This window comes from Psittacula echo (assembly GCF_963264785.1).
Source record: "Psittacula echo genome assembly, chromosome: 20".
Taxonomy (NCBI): Eukaryota; Metazoa; Chordata; class Aves; order Psittaciformes; family Psittacidae; genus Psittacula; species Psittacula echo.
Window position 1 is genome coordinate 6183521 of NC_137756.1, and position 19213 is coordinate 6202733.

The 19213-nt window shown below is 46.6% G+C and overlaps 1 protein-coding gene across 2 annotated transcripts in view; it reads left to right on the top strand.

Annotated features, from left to right (window-relative positions):
• Positions 1-18452, top strand: part of NDUFA10 (NADH:ubiquinone oxidoreductase subunit A10) — a 34343-nt gene extending 15891 nt beyond the window's left edge. For both annotated transcript variants that reach the window (XM_080632111.1, XM_080632112.1), the window contains exons 9-10: positions 4453-4561; positions 17895-18452. In XM_080632111.1, coding sequence (XP_080488237.1) covers positions 4453-4561; positions 17895-17963 — 178 coding nt within the window. In that variant the 3' untranslated portion in view covers positions 17964-18452. The remainder of the gene's footprint in view (positions 1-4452; positions 4562-17894) is intronic.
• Positions 18453-19213: the final 761 nt, after the last annotated feature.

The following is a 19213-nucleotide window of genomic DNA, read 5'->3' on the forward strand; positions in this document are numbered from 1 at the left end:
GACTTGGTAAAAGGTTGAACATGTATATATTTGTGTATGGAAGCTGAAGGGATCTTCCAGAGGATGCTTTTCATGATATTCCTTTCTCTCCAAGTGCTGAGTCCAACAGAAACCATTCAAGGAGTTCCTCTGTTGTCACTGTACTGTCTCAGGCATGTTTTTGTCTGTGCCCTTGGCAGTGAAATTGGGCATCTGTCAAAGCAGTACAAAATCAGTGGCTTGGAATGAAGAGCTGTAGTTGGTGTGATGTTGCCTGTGTTACTTTACTAGGCTGATGGGGGGACCTTACTGCATTGGACTTGTTTCATCAGCCAGGTCCACAGTAAATCTGCCCAAAGCTCCTTTGGAATTTGCTAGAGCAGAACATATTTTATATGGGCAAATCTTTGGCTTTTTTCAGCCACCACTAATTTAATCAACAAAAGAAAAAGGCTGGTATTAGCCTTTGTTTCAGCTTGATGAAGTAGGAATCTAGTTCCATTTAGGGTCAATCTAGCTGTCAAATAGCTTGCCATTCTCATCTGTTCAATTGTGTTCAGTAATAACTATTAAGTGTGCCCCAAACCCTGTGTATTAAATCCTCCAGTATTGTATTTGGTGGGACATAAGGAATAGATGTTGAGGTTATTACTAAAGGGCCTTGTTTCTGCAGTAACTTGTAATGTCTAAGTTCTCTTAACGTTTGCTTAGCTTCTTGGAGCTATTGCTGACCCCTGAGCCTGACTCCTGTTTCCTTCCTATACATTTTGCCCTGGTTAAAGGCAATCTTGCAACAGGGAAGCATGAGAGCGAGTGAGGGTGACCCTTCAGTGCTGTTTCACTGTGCCATCAAGCATGCTTAGCAAAGGGAAGAAGTGTCCATGTGTGAATGTCTGTCTTGGCTGATTTGAGATAGCAGGACTGTGCTGATTTCAGATAGCAGGACTCTGCTTGCCAGAGGGGGATTGGACTTACTTTTGAAGCTCTTTGTCCTGGAGACTCCAAAATCTCGTAAAGCAATTGTAAAACTTCTGGCAGCATTGAAAACACCTTCGTAGAATCCCAGCCTGGTTTGGGTTGAAGGGACCTTAAAGCTCATCCAGTTCCAACCCCTGCCACAGGCAGGGACACCTTCCACTAGAGCAGCTTGCTCCAAGCCCTGTCCAATCTGGCCTTGAACACTTCCATCTCTCCCACCCAGCTCTATGTGGCCATGGCGTAAGTCAGGAGCATTTCTCCTTCCCCCTGCTCTCACAAGCATGGGTAAAATGGAGAGTATATCACATGCTGACAGGCTTCACTTCCATGTGTTGGACCTTTCCCATGGGAGGCAGGGAAGCTGACGGCGGCAGTGGTTGAGGAGCTGTGGCTGAGTTGATAAGGGCGTGAATAGCAGAGGAATGAATGCCACCCACTCGATCAGATTCCAGCCTGGAACACAACAACCACTTAGTGAGAACCTGCTTTCAAGGTGTGCAAGGGAACCATCTGTTTTCCAGTGGGATTCACTTGCTATTTCTCAAGTTACTAAAATGTATAAAGGCAGGATTTAACTAGATATGTTTTTGTGTCTATGCCTCTCAGACCAGTGAATGCTTCTAGGTAGGAAGAGTGGTTTTCTTATCCTGTATATTGTCACTTCAGGCTTTGTGACTATGCCAACATCATCAGTTGAGAAATTATGGCTCAGGCTATGTGAGCTGTGCTTTGTTTGGCTAACCGGTTTGTTTTACTTCTTCTTTTCAATCTCTGCTTCCTTTACCCTTCCTTTTTCAGAAGCCTTTGCAATGTCCTTAGTGGTAGGCAGTCTTGGGACATTGTTTTGTACATAGGTGGAAGAATAAGCTGAGCTATTGGTGTGTTAGCAGGTTTCTTCAGGGCCAGCATGCTCTAAGCTGCCTGGAAGGGAAACAGGACTTCCTTCCCAAAAAGATGCAGGAGTGCATCAGTCCCAGTTCCTCCTACCTTCTCATGTGTGCACTGCTCAAAGTAATGTGTGCAGGAGGTGTGTGATGGATGCTTTTGGGGATGAGTTACCCATTGCTAAAGTGTACTTTACAAATGTGATTCCTGTGTAGCAATGGGGAAAACCTTTCCTAATAGGATTATGGATGGTTGCGATGATCGTGAGCTGAAATCTAATGTTCCTACAGCGTTAGGATCACGCCGTCACTTACATGCTCTTTAAGTTTGAAGTGTGACATAATATTATGGGTATGTAAAGCATGCTCTGGGAAGCTGTGCTGCTGCATGGGGAGAGCTGCTTCAAGAAAACACAGTTAGGTGCCAGAAAAGGATAAATAGTGCTCATTTAGTGCTGGGAGAGAGAGAAAATGAAGGAAACATAAAGGTGCCTTTAAACACTTCCTGCTGAGCAGTGGATTAGTTCTGGCAAGCCAATGTGCCTCTGTGGTTGAAGACGTTGTGGCAGGTATCTTTGGGTGGTGCTTTCAGTTAGTGTTCAAAGTTACTTCTTAAGGTACAGAGCAGAGCTGAACGTGGAGGAGCCCCCTTGGGTTGCACTAGGTTTGTATGTTTTTTGTGGTGCAGTGATTTCTTTGGAAGCAGTGGTTGTGAGAGCAATAATGTTTTAGGAGCAGCAGGTTTCCCTCCTTATCATTATCTGAGGTATATTATGCCTGGGAATTGGCCTCTCTTGTCTTTTGGCTGAGATTCATGGAAGAATGGATTAATTGTAGACTGGTAGACTAGTGTCAAGTTCTGCTTCATATATGCCTGGACACATCTGCTTTCTCCTACAGACTTGGAAGGTCCAGAACATCTGCTGCTACTTGGCAGGGAAGAAAGGCTATAGATGTTTATTCACTGAGAGATGAGTGGATTTGCCACAGCCTGTGCTGTTAAGGCTGAGCTCAGTGAGAGGTCTTCAAGCACTGAGCCCTTGGGTGACATGGTTTAGTGTGGGGTGTCCCTGCCCATGGCAGGGAGGTTGGAACTAGATGATCTTAAGGTGCTTTCCAACCCAAACTATTCTATGATTCTATGATTGCCTGCACTTAGGGAACAAAGGGCTGGTACCTGAAGGGCTGCTTTCTGCTGCGGTCTGTTTGTTTTAGTTCCAGGTTAATCAGCAGTATTAGAGCTGATACCTTCTCAGCAGAACCCCAGGACAGGAGACTTTGTAGGGGCAAAGCTGCTCTTCCTGAAGGATGCTGGCATATAGAATTCAAACCAATTGCATCATCAGATCGCTGTTCTGGGTTATTCCAAGCTGGCATGGGGTGGGAAGGCTGGCATTGGCCAACAGGAAGACCAGTGCTAATGAAAAGAGCTCTTGCTGTATTGGAGAGGAGGCAGAGGAGGGCTCATTTCCTTTGCTTGCAGCATATGTGAAATACACATTTAATGTAGGTGAAGATAGCTAATGTGGTAGTTTATAGGAATCCTTTTTGGTGTTCGTCCTGATCTTGTAAAAGGGCATTTACCTTCTCCTATCTCAGTTTCTACTAGATTATTGCATGTCATTATTAATTTGTCTGTAGTAGGATAATCTACAGTGGATTATCCATCAGGCTACATTAGCAGACACAGTTTACCTCTTGAAACTCTTCAGTGCTGTGCGATAAGGTCCCAAAAGCTGGGATTTAGGGGAAAACAACGAATTGCTTCAAGATGATGAAGTGTGTGTTGCTGAGGGTGTTTGCATTGTGTGTATGTGTTTGTAAATGCCGTTCACCAAACCCAGCGCAATTTGCAGTTTCAAGTGCTCAGTTTGGTCACCATTGCCTGCAAATGGATGTATTTTGCCCCCAAAACATGCAGGTGGCACTGTTGCTCTGTGTATAACACCAGAATGCAGAATGTGGCTTTCTAGCAGTTTCTCAGACATCTTAAATGGGGGGTATTTGAAAAGGCTGGTGCTGTGCAGGATGGAGTTTTGGTGACCCCGGTTACCTGTTTTGGTGCAGCAAGCTTCTCCCAGTTAGAGCCAGGGAAGATGCTGGAGGCACTGCTTCCAAACCCTGGCATTGCCTCAGCATCTTGCCATTTAGGCTGGGAATTTGGGGAAGAGCATCACCTTAAATGAACTCTGAAAAGGAGTACAGTGTGCTAGCTAATCAAACAGGAGGGAATGAAATGAAGTTGATTTAGCAAGATAGTGTGTGGGATTCAGCTTTTCCTTTGCTTTTCTAGGAAAGCAGAAAGCTTAGAGGTGCCCTAAGGATAAGGCTCCCAGGAATGACAGTGTCTCCAGGGAGGGAAGAGAGAAGCAGGGAGAAGTTGGAACAGGAGCAAACTGGAGGCAAGGGTGAAGGGAAGAAACACAGTAGCTGTGTGAGGAAGAGGACTAAGTATGCATCATAACCAGGAAAGAGCCAAAACCTTGTACAAGTACTTAACAAAAAAGGGAGTTCTTTAATATTTGATCCAACTCAGAATTGATGTCGTTTTGGGGCAGGATGTGGACTAACTTCTCCTTTTCCTTTCTTTTCCTTCTTGGTTCCCCTGCAGTGTTCAGGACAAAGATGGAGTGCTGGATCCTTCAGCTGTCCCCATCTTCATTCCAGAGGTCACAATTGGAGGCACTGAGTTTGATAAGATCTACTATGAGTATCGCTCGGTAAGTGATCCTAGGAGTGATGAGAGCCAAGGGGTGAGCAACATGTTCCTAACTGGCCTGTGCATAGCCTGGCTCTCAATTCCATGTGCAGGGGTACCCGGAGTTGTGGATTTTGCCCAGATCCCGACCTTTTTGAAAGCCTAGCTTCCTCAAAAGGGGAATAATGAAGCATGTGGAGACCTCAGAGCAGCCTGACAGTGTCTGAAGTGGGGTACAAGGATGCTGGAGAGGGACTATTCATAAGGAACTGTAGCGGTAGGACAAGGGGTGATGGGTTCAAACTGAAACAGGGGAAGTTCAGGTTAGGTGTAAGGCAGAAGCTCTTCCCTGTGAGGGTGCTGAGGTGCTGGCACAGGGTACCTAGAGAAGTAAATGCTCCATCCCTGGCAGTGTTCAAGGCCTGGTTGGGCAGAGCCTTGGATGACATGGTCTAGTGTGAGCTGTCCCTGCCCATTGCAGGTGGTTGGAACTGGATGATCTTAAGGTTCTTTCCAACCCAAACCATTCGATGATTCTGTATAAGCTGGTTTTCAGTTTTGATCTTTAGATGTGGGCTGAAGGATAAGTGGTTTTCGTTTGGTTCTGTTTGTGCTGCTCTGATTAGTCTTTGACCTCTGACATGTAAAATAATCCGTTGAGTCAAAGAAAAGAACTGAAACCCATGGGCACTTCTATAAAGGGCACTTCTAAAATCCTGAGGGATGGGGTGTTTTTCCTGGAGTAGGCTGTGAAGGAATGAATGTTACATTGCTTCCCAAAACTGGTGTTGCTTTAAATAGTGGGTTTCTCTAGGAAAAGCCTGATGTGGCCCAGTGCTCCCTTACACCTCATGCAGGCTTCCACACAACGTTTTAACTACCTGCTTGCCTTTCTGGTTCTGGAGGCAGACAGACAACCTGGCTTCCAATTGTCTTAGCACTTTGCCCTGTTGCTTACTGTTATTTACATGGGGTCTTCTCATACTGTGTGTCCAGACATTGTAAATTCTCATTAGAGAGTTTGTGGCACTGCTGACAGTTGCAGGTGATGGTCCAGTTTCAGCTGGGTTGAAATCTCTGCTGCTGCATTGGTTTTTCCTTTCCCCCTCCAAGCTGAAGACAAATGAAGATCTCTATAGAGTGTTGTAAACCATGATTTGCTTAGTCAAAATGCTCTAATTTTTTCTCTTCCTGTTACTATACAATCTCTTCCTGAAATGAAAATCAGAGATTCACAGAATGGTTTGTGTTGGAAAGGACCCTAAGATCATCCAGTTCCATGGACACGGACAAAAACTGCAATAGATAGGCTGGTTTGGAAACTCTGACCTACCAGTGTGTTCCTCTTGGAATATCAGTTGAGAAGTCCCTGTGGATATGTAACATAATTTGTTTCTCTTCATTTAGCTATGTAATAAAGAGGCTCCTGAATTCACTCTGTTCTGCCTCAATCCAGATTTAGTCTTTCCAACGTGTAAACTGGGCTCAAGCTAAAGGTTGGAGCAGCAGGAAGCATCTCAGTACTCCCTGAAGTTCTCCAATGGGTCTGAAAACTCCCTGGCCCATCTGGGAAATTTGCCATCAGAATTCCCTGCTTCTTGCTACCACGTTTTGAAGTCCAAACCCTCAAGCTCAGACTGAGGATTTTTGGAGCCCTTCGCTCCAAGAGACGTCTGTGCTTGTGCAGCACATATTTCAGAGGGATCTGCTGCATGACTTGTTGCCAGCATGCAACATCCATCTGTACTGGCAGTGCCTTTCTTCCTGAAGATGAGAGGGTTTTGGGGGCTGAAATAGCACTTTGCAGTGGAGCTGGGAATTATTGAGGCTGCCTGACACACAGCTAGATGTGACCTCGGTGCTGTGTGCTGAGAACCAGTGGTAATACTTCTGAAAGCTAGAGGCTGTACAACAGCACGGTCCTCTTTGTCCCCTGGCTCATCAAATAGCTGCCTTCCAGGCAAAAACTGTGCCTTGCCTTGCAGATGTAGCAAAAGGGATGCTTAGGAGGAGGAATATGGATACCTGGGATGGAAAGCTGCACTCTTGGATTGCTCTGCTCGATGCCAGTTAGTTGGCAGCAGAAGCTGAGTGCTGTCAGTGCAAAAAGACTATTGCCAAAATCTAATCTCCCTTCTGCAGGCATGCTTTTAGGCCCTGGATGAGAAAACTACTGTGGAAAGTGATAATGTCCTTTGGAATAAGGAGGAGTTGTACACTTTATGAAGCATTCTGTTCAATTCAGGCAATACTAGCTACTCACTGGATGCTTAGACACTTGAAATCCTTCAAGGATGGGGGATCTGTAGGGATGCTGTACAGTGCAAACGATGCTGAGTTTTCCTACTCCTATTAAGCTGCTGGAAGGGGAAGCGCAAAGGCAGCCACACATGTTTCATGTTCTAGGAATTGTATTCTTTGTGTTGAAAGGCCTTAGAGCAGCTCCAGTGCCTAAAGGGCTACAAGAAACCTGGAGAAGGGCTTTGGACAAGGGCCTGTAGGGACAGGCCAAGGGGAATGGCTTGAACCTGCCAGAACAGGGGAGACTGAGATGAGCTCTTAGGCAGAAGCTCTTCCCTGTGAGGGTGCTGAGGCGCTGGCCCAGGGTGCCCAGAGAAGCTGTGGCTGCCCCATCCCTGGCAGTGTTCAAGGCCAGGTTGGACACAGGGGCTTGGAGCAAGCTGCTGTAGTAGAAGGTGGACAGGGATGAGCTTTAAGGTCCCTTCAGCCCAAACCAGTCTCGGATTGTATGAAACTTTGAAGATCCATGTTTTTCCCTCCAGCTTTGATTAGCAAATAAAGGTGGGAATTTCTTTGTAATACAAGCCTTACGTTCAGAGGTGATACAGCATGAGACCAACCAGTGCAGGCAGAACTTCTAGACATACAAATCTTGGCTATGAGGCTGCTGGATCTAACAAGAGGGAACCCTAAGTCCTTGCGCTTGCCCATGTCTATGATTACAGTAGTGCAGTTGAAGACAGTGGGATTATAACTCACATGACTTGTAAGTAAAGCCTTAATGATGGTATAATTACAGAACTTTAACTTTTCCTTGTGGGAAATCCGTGCTTTGAAGGTGCCTGTAATGATGTTTACCCCAGAAACACAATCCTTTGCGGAGGGGATTTTTGTCCTGTAACTACTCATAAACCCTTGATCATACCAATGGGCAGCGGAGTGCTGTGTTTTACAGAGGTGCATGGACACACTTCATGCTGTCTAATCACGGTGCTTTTCAGGGATTCACAAATTCCAGGCAGAAGCTGGGTTTGCTTCATAATACTCATTAGTCAGGAGGAACCGAGGAGGAGGAGGAAACACTCTTCAGAGTCCAAGGTTTGCCTAATGTGTGCTTTTACACAAACGAATGAGGTAGCCACAGAGAGCTCTGAATCCTAGAAACGTGCTATTTTGTTCTGTAAATCCCCTAAGTGTTCTTTTTGCATGTGAGGAGGTGGCTTTCTGCTGCCTTCTCTTAGCAGCAAGTCATCTGGCAGGGTTCAGCTGCTCTGCTCAAAGCAGTTGTAAACTTCTAAAGATGCTTTGCTGGCAAGGGAAGAGTAACCTTTTAGTCAGGATCTGCAGATCGGAGATAAGCATGTTCATTCTTCCCTGAAGCAACAGTATTTTAGGAACTGTCAGACTAGTAAAGACTTGACTACTCCCTTTTTCCCCCCCTTAACAACTGCTGTATCTCTGCTTTCTTCCAACTGCGCACAATCCCTATGGATAACGCTCCAAATTCCATGTGCGCCCTGCGAAGCTGGAGCACTTAGGCAGATGTGTTTGCAGAGCGGATGAAAACAAATGGTTCTGTTTAATGGAACCAGTGTACTTAAATAATGTACTTATGTACTTCACACTCCTGAATGCTGTTGGCAAGTCCTGCTGCATCTCCTTGGGGTGCTGAAAAAAGGCTTCTTTGACGTGTGCAGGCTCTTTGCTGTATACCTAAAAGTGCAGCTGTGCTGTCTAAGGTTCATATTCAAGTCATCACCTCTGTCTTTAGCTCTGAAAACAAAGCTGGAGACGTTTAAAATAGCCTTTGCCACTTCTTTCACTGCAGAACATAAGGAAATGATCAGCTTATCACAAAGTGTTCCAGAGCCTGGAGTCCTGGAGATCACTCAGTCCCTTGCAATGGGGAATTCCTTCGCTTTGAAGAGGTGAAAAGCTCTGTTCTTATGTCACCAGAGAAGCTGTGGCAGCCACATCCCTAGCATTGTTCAAGGCCAGGTTGAACGGGGCTTGGAGCAGCCTGGTCCAAGGTGTCCCTGCCCGTGGCAGAGGGTTGGAACTGAATGAGCTTAAAGGTCCTTTAGGATTTGGTTCTTTTTCTTACCTCAGCCTTTCTCTGGGGAGGATTAGATTGTGCAGTAGGAAAAGTATCCCATCCTCTTTAGAGTTTGCTGGAATTGTGTAAGTGTATGTGCTGGGGTGTATATTAAAATGCCCAAATGCTTGGGCACAGATTCTTCTTCAGACAGGCCTAGGCACCCCTAAAAGCTCCCTTTGTGCTAAGGCAGATCCTGTACCAAAATGTTATATCTTTCGTTAGCCTGACTTCCAAAGGAAGTCAGGGATTCGTACCGTATCCTTGAAGCAGGCAGTTGTGATGAATCCTTTGAAGGATTTATTCCATCCTCTTGAACTACCCTTCAAAGTCTCTTCCTATCCCAACATGACTTCCAGATCCAGCGGGTGCCTGTGCTGGTGTGTGTAGGGCTTGCTTAGAATAGCTTTAGTTGGCATCTTTCAACCTGAAGTGCTCTTGCGCTGTTGAGCCATGTGCTTCCCTTCCTTCCTTTACTCTCTCACTGCTTTTCCCTGCTACGCACTGGCTAGGTGCTGATTGTGGCACATTTTGGCCCTTTGACTCCCTTCCTTCATGATTCTCACTGTCCTGCTTCAAACCTTCTCCTTGTGCAGTGTCACTTGCTGTGGTGAGCTAAACTTTGCATGTGGGCCATATCCCCTGTGTGAGGAAAGCAGAGCCTTTTATTGAGCAGCAGTAATGATCCTGCTTTGTCCATCCTTGTCAGTGCAGCTCTGGGTTGAGCAGGGACAAAATGAGTGGCTTGGATTTTTCCACCTAATACTTAAAGCAAAAGGTAGAGAGGCTCTTATTTTGTTTCCCTGCCCTTTTCTCTTGGTGGAAGACTGCTTTTGGAGTATGGGGATGCTGACCGTGAGACAAGGAAAGCATGAGTTAGTTACTGCTATGCGATGCAGCCCTCCTCCCACAACTGTGTCTCTGGCAAGTCCCTTCAGCTTGCTAACCTAGTGGGGATTGGGTTTTTATTCCTTACATCAGCTCAGCTGCCTTGTTATCCTGCTCCTCATCCTCCTCCTTTCGGCCTCAGGACCTGGGAGTGTGTGGCTGGCAGCCCCCTGCAGCCTTGCATAGCAGTCGGTGTAGAAGAGGCAACAGGTTAGAGGGGAGGAGAGTCCCATGATTTTCTCCAGGCTTTTTATTACCCTCTTTTTCATAAGGATGCAACCTTAGGAGGGGAAATCCTCACGGGTGCGATGTCTGCCAGGCCCCCAGGTGTTTAGGGAGATGCAGAGAACTAGCTGTAACACAGAGTGAGCTTTTGAGTGGTGGGAAGGTGAGCCCGTGACATTAATCACCTCTCAGCCTCACAACCCAAACCCGAGAGTGTTATAAGAGCATGTGAAGATCTTAACTAGCCCAACAGGGAGAACATTAAGGGAAGACTTCCTCCAGAGTGCAGAGCACTCCTGGCTTGCACACAAATCTCCCATTTAAAAGACCCTGAACTACAGAAGAAATCCTTGAGCTTTGAGGAAGCCAGAGTCTTGCTCAACAGCAGGGAGTGTTTGTGTCCAAATGATACAGTGAGGTTCAGTGTGCTGATGCTGTGTGCTGGGGTCCTCAACATCTTGGCCTTGGACTGTTGTATTGGGTTACAATAAAAGCTACAGGCTTCCCTAAAAAACAGCCCCTTTGACCAGTTATACTTGTATGCACAGATGATATTACCCATGTATGCATATAAAGCACAGCTGCTGTGATAGGCCTTATCTAAGCCATGAATTCTCTTCCTACTCTGCAGGAGTAGGGAGATTGGGATATCTTTGTTCTCCATGCTTGTGATTGTTGCCAGAGTGGCTGTCTTTGATACAATCTGCTGTTTTCTCTCTCTTGCTGTCTTGGCTTGGTGAAGATCCTTTTGCTTAGGGTCAAGGTCTTCCTTTCTAATTCTTATATTAATGGAGGGATTTGACAGCTCTAATAGCCAGCCCTCCGCTCTTGAATCCAGGGAGGAATGAAAACAGACCCATGATAAATAAGGAAAGGCTTAATTTAAGTTGTTCTTTTCTATCTGTTTTATCTCTGCACAAATATTTTTAGCCCTTTCTGAAGTAACAGGATGCTGCCTGGCTTAATATTGGTAAGAGCAGAAGATCCAGAAGGATAACTAAAACCTAGGAATGACAAAACTGGAATAGGTTGCCCAGAGAAGCCGTGGCTGCCCCATCCCTGGCAGTGTTCAAGGCCAGGTTGGACACAGGGGCTTGGAGCAACCTGCTCTAGTGGAAGGTGTCCCTGCCCATGGCAGGGGGCTGGAACTGGATGAGCTTTAAGGTCCCTTCAACCCAAACCAGTCTGGGATTCCATGAACCTAAGGAAAGGTATTGTAAGAGACTTGATGCGTTTTACCTGTCCTGTTAGAAAAGCAAGCTTGTGGTTAGTGTAGCACTTCATCTGGCTTGGATATACTTACTTGGCTTTTTCCTGTAGCAAGTTTATTCTCTGTATTGGATAACTGGTATTTCTAACGTATCTGCCAAGGAAAAACGAAGTACAGGTCATTTTGCTGCTATGGAGAATAGCCTTAAGGGCAAGTAGGCAGTGTGGAGGAACACTGCAATAGAGTATTTAGCTGGGCTCTGTTGCTTGCTTTGTCCTGCAAAACCAACACTAGAGATTCACCTTAGGTTGCTTGTGGTATTTGTAGTTGTTCAAATTGTCACACATTCACTTGTCCAAAAGGGATTCCTGCTTAAGCTCCTGTGTCCTCCTTATGGACGCTCCTCTTTCCGACAGGTTTCTATTGTCTTGCCTATCTTTTCCAATACCTGAATGAAGGGTAAGCCAACATTCACTGAGCAATTTCAGCAAATTGGATTGGTTTTAACCTCAATTCAGTAAAGGTTTTGGGTCCTCTTGTTACTTGGCCTTTAATGAAGGCTAACAGCCTGAAGAGTTCTTGTATGACTAAAGAATGGCGTGAGTGAAGCTGTAAACAAGCATCTACCCAATGCTGTGCCAATCCTTTGGGAACCGAACCAGATCCACCTTGAATGTGTGTTTGGTGAGTGTTACGCTCCCCTGCCCTTCTTTTGAGCTGTTGCTCTGTTACATAGGAACCAAACTCTTCCAGAATACAGCCAATGCATGAAGCTACATGCTCCTAGGTTATAGGTGTGTGCCAACAGCAAACACTGACAACCAGCTTCTGGAAGTCAGGATTTCTACTGGGAAGAGCAATAGCCTTAGTTAACAGCAGTGCTGGAAGATGTTATTGTCCTTATTAGAAACAGCCACTAACCAAAAGGATTTGGTTATTGATGAAAGAGCCCATGCTTGCAGAGCAACAGCTCTGGTTTCAAGTGCTCTTTGATCAGTGCTGCTCCAAACATGCTATTTATAGATCTAATTTAGATGTTAAGCTAAGCCATGGGTAGAAAGCAACATAGGAATAGAAGGAAAAATAACTAGGAGTTCCTTCTGCTCCTGGACTCCTGGCAAACCACAGACTCTGCCCTGATGGATGGAGACCTTTTCAGCTTGTTCAGACTCTCCAGAGCTCTCCCTGTACCTGTCTGCTTGGCAATCACTGTGAGGAGCTCTGAAAAGCAGGCACAGCGTGTAGCAAACAGCCGGCTGCTGCTGTGTGCTGCTCTGCAGCCTGAACCACTTGATAGGGCTTTTCATCATGTTTATAGCTTTGAGAGACACTTCCATGGCAGGGATCTTCATTTAACTGAGGAGAGGATCTTGTTTTCATCTTTTTGCTAATGCTCTTTTCAAGTTGAGCAGTTTCATTCCTTTGAGCTGGCTCTACCTTTGGGTACAGCTCATTTCATTAGTTTCATGCTCTGTGTGGTAGATTTTTATCACATCCTTTTGGAGCTAATCCTTGCTGCCAAGTGGAAGTTCTGCACAGTGTAATGCAGCAAAGCGGGACTTGAGTTTCTGTCTCATCCATTTCCATGGAGTGGAAAAAATGTGTGACTTTACAAGAGCTCACGCTTGTGTCCTGCATGGAGATGTGTGTGAGCTGTTGGGTTTGTCCACTGGGATCTCTGTCTTCTCTGCTGCTTCTAAGAGCAGAGACTGAATTCTTGCATTGCAAAGCATGTGTCTGGGTGGCTGCTGTGATAAGAACATGGCTTTTCTTACTCTTCCTGGGAAGGATGGTTAAGCTTTGATGTGATGGTCAACTGCTTTCTGTGCCACTTACTGCTGGACCTGCTGGTGGCTTCATGGCTGTCTTGGAGCTGATGTTAGTGAAGGACCTTAGAGGGTTTGAAGGGATTTCGTTGACCCTGTATTCTGCTCCTTACCTGTGGAGACGTGGAGTTAATAATTGATCGTGCATCATAGAATACAGTACTGTTATTATTAATGTGGCCATTAAGTCACACCTTTGCTTTGGCCTTATTCAGGTGTGATTTGCAGGTAACACATGGGGACTGTTCCTGTGAATGTGCCAGCCACTTGGAAATGATGAAGTGACATGGCTTTGATTGTCGTTATAGTTCTGATTGGGAAATGTGGATGTAAAGCACAAGGCTTGTGGAAAAGACAAGTCTCTTCCAAATTCATACTTGGTTTCCCATCAAACCTTCTAGTTTTGTCAGTAGTATCCTTCAGCGAGGAGTCCTTCAAGCCATTGACTACCTGTATCTTGTACTCAAGGCTGGCCGCTTGTTCCTGCTCCTGCCCTTGTCCTTGCTAAGCAGCTATGTGCAGAATAGGCTGGGAACTTAAGCTGCATGCCATTTGGAGCACCAATTTAACCATTTCTTGTCACAAAAACCAGCACTTTCTCCATGCCCACATCTTCCTTGGTGCTCACACCACTCTTCTTTGCAGGCTTAGTGAGCCAAACAGATACCAGAGCACTGCAGAGTCACCTAAAACTGACCTAGCCAGGAGAAGTGAATAGCTTCTCTCTGGGCAAGGGGGTTGATGGACCTTGTGGAATGATCCAGCCAAGCTGCAGGGCTGGCTTGAGCTGTGCAGCAGAGATGAGAGGATGGGTACGGTACTGTAGGAGCTGCTCTTGTAGGCATTGTATTCTTCATTCCATTCAGCCATGCTGTGCAGCGTGTTTTAATTTGGCTGGTTTAATCCAGGCTCTTTGTGACATTGGGCAAATGTTTGTTCTGGCAGGAGGGGGCAGAAGACCTCAAGAACAGGAATGAACCCTGCTCCAGTAGTTTTTCAAATCATAGATTCATGGAATGGTTTGGGTTGGAAGGGATCTTAAAGCTCCTCCAGCTCCAACCCCTGCCACGGGCAGGGACACCTTCCACTGGAGCAGGTTGCTCCAAGCCCCTGTGTCCAACCTGGCCTTGAACACTGCCAGGGATGGGGCAGCCACAGCTTCTCTGGGCAACCTAATGCTCAAGAAGTGCTAAAAGATCCCCAGCTTCCTCCCCTCTGGAATGGCTTGCTCCTAGTAGTGCAGCTTATTTGCTGTGGTACATAAGTGAGCTTTGAAGGGCCTCTTCTTGGGAACTCATCTGTTCCTTGTACCTGGTGCAGACAGTGCACAGACCATAAATTCACATTCATCTGTTTGTTGGATGAGATGGGATTTGCTTATTGTGCCTTCCTCTTCCCAATTCTTTTTTGGGGGGCTATTTTGAAAGCTTGGGTGTAACATACCCCCAAACTGGACTGCTTCTGCCAAGCCTCACTGTGAACACTGGAGTATGAACAAATACTCATTCTAAAATTGGCTTTGATGTAGTGCATGTCTTTAAGCAAAGGCACATGGGGGATTTGTTTTGGACAATGAATAGAATTCTCTTGGGATTTGTATTGTGTCTTGTAAAGAGGGCACATTTACCCAAGAAACAAAGCTGTCAACTCCTGTGTTTTCCCAGAGAGCTCCTGTTGCTTTAATAATGCACTTATCGGGGACTCTCTTCAAGTATCAAAAGGCCATTATGTGGTGCCTGGAGAGGCCCAGGGAGAGCTGGGTTTGTGCTTGAATTGATAGATACAGGCTGGTCACAGCAGGTCTGATGTCCTCCCCAGCTCACCACTGTACGTTTGCAGGGCAGAGATAGCAATCATTTGCTTTCATCTCACATCTCTTTGCTCAGCTGGAGGGGCTCTTAGCAGGGCAGCATGGTTTCTGCTGCTGTTTAGACAAGACATTAAAGACAACTTTAAATGAAACCCCTTGGAAACAGCAATCAGGAATGGCTTGTGACAAGGCAGAGGAGAGGATGCCTCACGAAGGAGGTGGAAGTCGTCTTTTAGGCTGATGTTTTAGGGCAAGAAGCATCTTATTTTCTGATCTTCAGTTGGATTATAAAGCCCACCCCATCAAACATCACTCCCCCCTTTTCCTCAGCACAACAGGCTTCATCCTGGAGTCAATAGCTGGGATTGTGGAGTTGAGTATAGATTTCATCAAGTTGAGTCTTGCTTCTCTCTGCAGGGGCTGCTCTCTCAAGCAGGATCCTCTTACAGCCTTTTGAAAGGGGAAATCATCGGGCCAAGTCAGGGGTCCTGTGTGAAGCCAGCACTTATGTGGAGATGAGCAGATGATCTGTGCTTCCTGATTTGTAAAGGCTGCCAGTGGAGAGCTTATTTATAGAGGAAGAGTTTCATTAGAACAGCGTTGCTTGCTTCAGGCTTTCTCCCAGAGCTCATTTCCTTTTGCTTGGTGGGTTTCTTCTTGATTCCATTTTTGTATCCTGAAGATGAGCACTGTTTTATCATTCCTGGAGATAGGAAGGAGAAGAGGCTTTGGACATAGATTCTGCTTTTGGAGCTAGGACCTCTGCAGCTCTGACATGCAGGTCATGGTCAGTACTGTCTGAAGGGGATTGCTTTATCACCTGAGACTCCCTAGGATCCCTCAGTTCAGAGCCATTGCCAAAGCAGCTCCTTCATGCGCTGCATGTTGCTGGCTGGGTTGGTTCCCATGGCTCAGTTATGTAGTGGGTACAGAGCCTGGTTTCTGTGTATGCAGGCTGAAACTGCACTGCAAATGTGTGTTGCTTTTGCAAAGCAACTTGTTAGGGGATGGTTTGATGACAGTGTTGTTGGCACGCTTGTGGGGAGTCTTCTGTCCCAGGAGTGTGTTTCTGCTGACCCAACACAGCCTGCTTTGCCTGGAGGAGCTCTTCCATCGCCTGCAGAGAGAGCCCATACGCTGTGTAAAGGGAGCTTGCTATTTCAACCATCCTGGCAGGCTTTGTCTTGTAGTTCTGGGTGTGCTGGGTCTGTAACCTCTTAAAATGGCTGCTACTTCAACAGCCTCTTTGCCCACAGCTTTAAAGCTGAAGGTAGAACAGCTTGGCCGCTGGGTTTTGTGTCTGGAACACTCCCTGAATGCTTTTGCACTGTGTGTGCACGTGGCAGCAGGCTGAGAGGGCCAGGCTGGCCTTCCTGTGCCAATGCACCATCCACACTGTTGTGTGTACCCTCTTCCTCCTGACCATGGCGTTGAGGTTATGGCTGTGGGACATCTGTTTGGTTGGCCCAATGGACTATAGCTCTTCAGTGTCTCAGGTCCTTTCAGAGGCTTGGAGGTAACAGACTCTTACCTCTAGGTCTAGACACAACTCCTTGAGCTCCCAAATAATAGAGTGGTTTGGTTAGAAGGGACCTTAAAGATACCTGCTTGCAGCTCCCCTGCCATCAGCTGTTGGCTCAAATGCTAAGGCTGCTTAGAACCACAGAATCATTGAGGGTGGAAAAGACCTTTAAGATCATCAAATCCAAGCACTGCCAAGGCCACCACTAACCCATGGCACTGCAGGGATGGTGACTGCAGCCCTGCCCTGGGCAGCCTGTTCCAATGCCTGAGCACCCTTTGGGGCAGGAATTGTTCCTCAGCTCCATCTAAACCTGCCCTGGTGCAGCTTGAGGCCGGTTCCTCTTGTCCCATCCCTTGTTCCTTGGGAGCAGAGCCCAGCCCCTCCTGGCTCCATCCTCCTCTCAGGCACTTGTAGGGAGCGATCAGGTCCCCCCTGAGCCTTCTCTTCTCCAGACTGAACCCCCCAGGTCCCTCAGCCCTTCCCCATCACGCTGTGCTCCAGGCCCTGCACCAGCTCCGCTGCCCTTCTCTGGCCCTGCTCCAGCACCTCAATGTCTCTCTTGTGAGGTGCCCAGCACAGGGGGACAACCCATTGCCATGGCCCTGCTAGCACACGGATGCTGATACAGGCCAGGGTGCTGCTGTCCTTTGGCTGCCTGGGCAAAGGTACTGCTGCTGTGATTTACCTCCATTTGTTCTCATCTCAGTGATAACTTGCTTTGTCTCCGTGATGAGAGTGCAGACTCTCCAGCTTCCCCAGTATGTCTAATGTCCCCCTCCCAGTGCTCTAGTACATCTGATGTCCCTCTCTGAGCACTCCAGTCCATGCAGTAGGCTCAAAACTGCTCCTTGCATGTCAGCTCTTGTAACCTGTACAACCAGCCCAAGCTGCTGAGATGCTGCCAGAAGGAAAGTGTGCATCCCAGTCACAGTGAGGTGCAAGTCAGCCATCCAGAGGGATAACTTGGTGTGGCATTACTGTGCTTCTTCCAGCCCTGGTTTGGGAACTGTGGCTAAAGGCATGTCCATGCTGCTGAATTTTGGGTAGGGGGCGAGTAGTGGTTTCTGGCTTTGCTTTTGGAGACAGGCAGATGATGCTTTTGCTTTAATGAAGTGAAGTTCAGCTCTTGAAGTCTAAAGATGTGATTTCATTTGAATGGTTTAATTTAATGTTGTCATTAACTCAGTATTTCATGTCTGAAATATTTCATGTATTTAATAATGTATTCCTATTTTGGCATGAGATTCTAGTGAGTGATTGCTGTATGCTGCGGTTAGAGGTGTCATTTCTTCCTAAAACTGGGGACTGGGGTGTGTAGGGGAGAAGAGCTGGATGAATGCAGGTGCTGTTGAGATTATCAGCCTAGGTTTAATAGCCGTTATGGCATAGTGGGTTTTGTGGGTCCCCCCTGCAACTGCACAGCTCAGTTCTTTCAAAGAATGGATTTTAGTCATTGTGTGGTGAAAACAAATGTAAAAGTTTCCATAAAGAGCAAAAAGAGCCATGTTTCTGACTGCCCTTTCTGCTTTCTCTAGCTTCCTGGTCGCAACTTCAGGCAAGGCTACAATGCTGATGTTGGTGACAAGTGGATTTGGCTCAAGTGAAGTCAGCTGCCTTCAGAGCCCTAACAGTGATGGACCACAGCACTTGAGTGGAGCAGCTGAGTTCAGTGTGTGCCTCCTCTCCATCAGTTGTGTAGCGCGAAGAAAACACTGGTTACATCATCTTCCAGCATAAGAGAATAAGCCCTTAGAAGGGAAATCACTTTATTCTGTTTTGTTCTTCCCTGATGAATTTGGGGTGCTTTGGATGTTGGCTGGTTTATGTGTGATAACAAAGTGATCTGGGATTACAGGGGTGGACTTGAGATCGGCGCTGGACTTGCTGTTCATCAAGGCTGTGGTTTATTATCCAGGATTCTGGTTGTTTTGCTGAATCAAAACAAATTAAACCCGTCTCTTCCTGGCTCTCACAAGTGAGTTTCTTGCTGTGTCATGCATGGGGTTTTCTTAGTTTCGTTAGAAGAGTGCACACGCTAAGAAACCCCAAGCTTGGATCATGTTCTGAAAGCCTCTTACCGGACATCAGCATCAAAGGAGGAAAGCAGAAAGTTCACTGAGAGAAGGGAATAAATGTTGATCTCAATTGAAACAATATAAAACCCCCTCCATGCTAATTGCTACCAGTTGTACTCCGAGCTTCTTCCATTGCATGGCATGACAGGAAAATGTTTGTTGGGTATGAGGGACAAATGTAATCACTATTTTTGCGAGTCCCTGAAACTTCCAAGTTGGAATTCTTTGTGAAGAGATGATTCATTTGGTATGAGTTAGCCCCAGAACTGAGGCATCTTGGCACGGGTTCAAGCAATGCTGTCCAGAGTTAGGCTGCAGTGATTCTGTGTTTCCAACAAGGGGCTCACTCCTTCCCTCACTCAGTACAAGTGCTGCCAGGCATTCCACTGCCTTTGGATTCAGCAGCCAAGCCCCTTTCCATATCAAAACTAGGATGAAATGATTCCTTCCTTGAGGGCCTGGTTGGATGCCTGAGCAGTGGGTTAGAAATGTGACTTATCCCATGATCCCTTAGCATTTTCTTTCTGGGTTTTATGGCTTTAAGGAAGCCAAAGGGCTGACTGCTTTGATGCCGCAGAGCCAGTCCTGCACTAATGCAGCTGGTGTCCTCACAGTGATGAGCAAGTGCTGGGCTGCAAGTGAAAATGCAGCAAAACTGGTGCAGTTCTATAGTTCTGTGCATTTCTTGAACTGCTGCAAGATGAGCTGTGCCTTTTCACCTTCCAGAGCTTGGTTCTTGGGGCACTGGACCTGGTGCAGCTCAGCAATGGGCTTCCTTA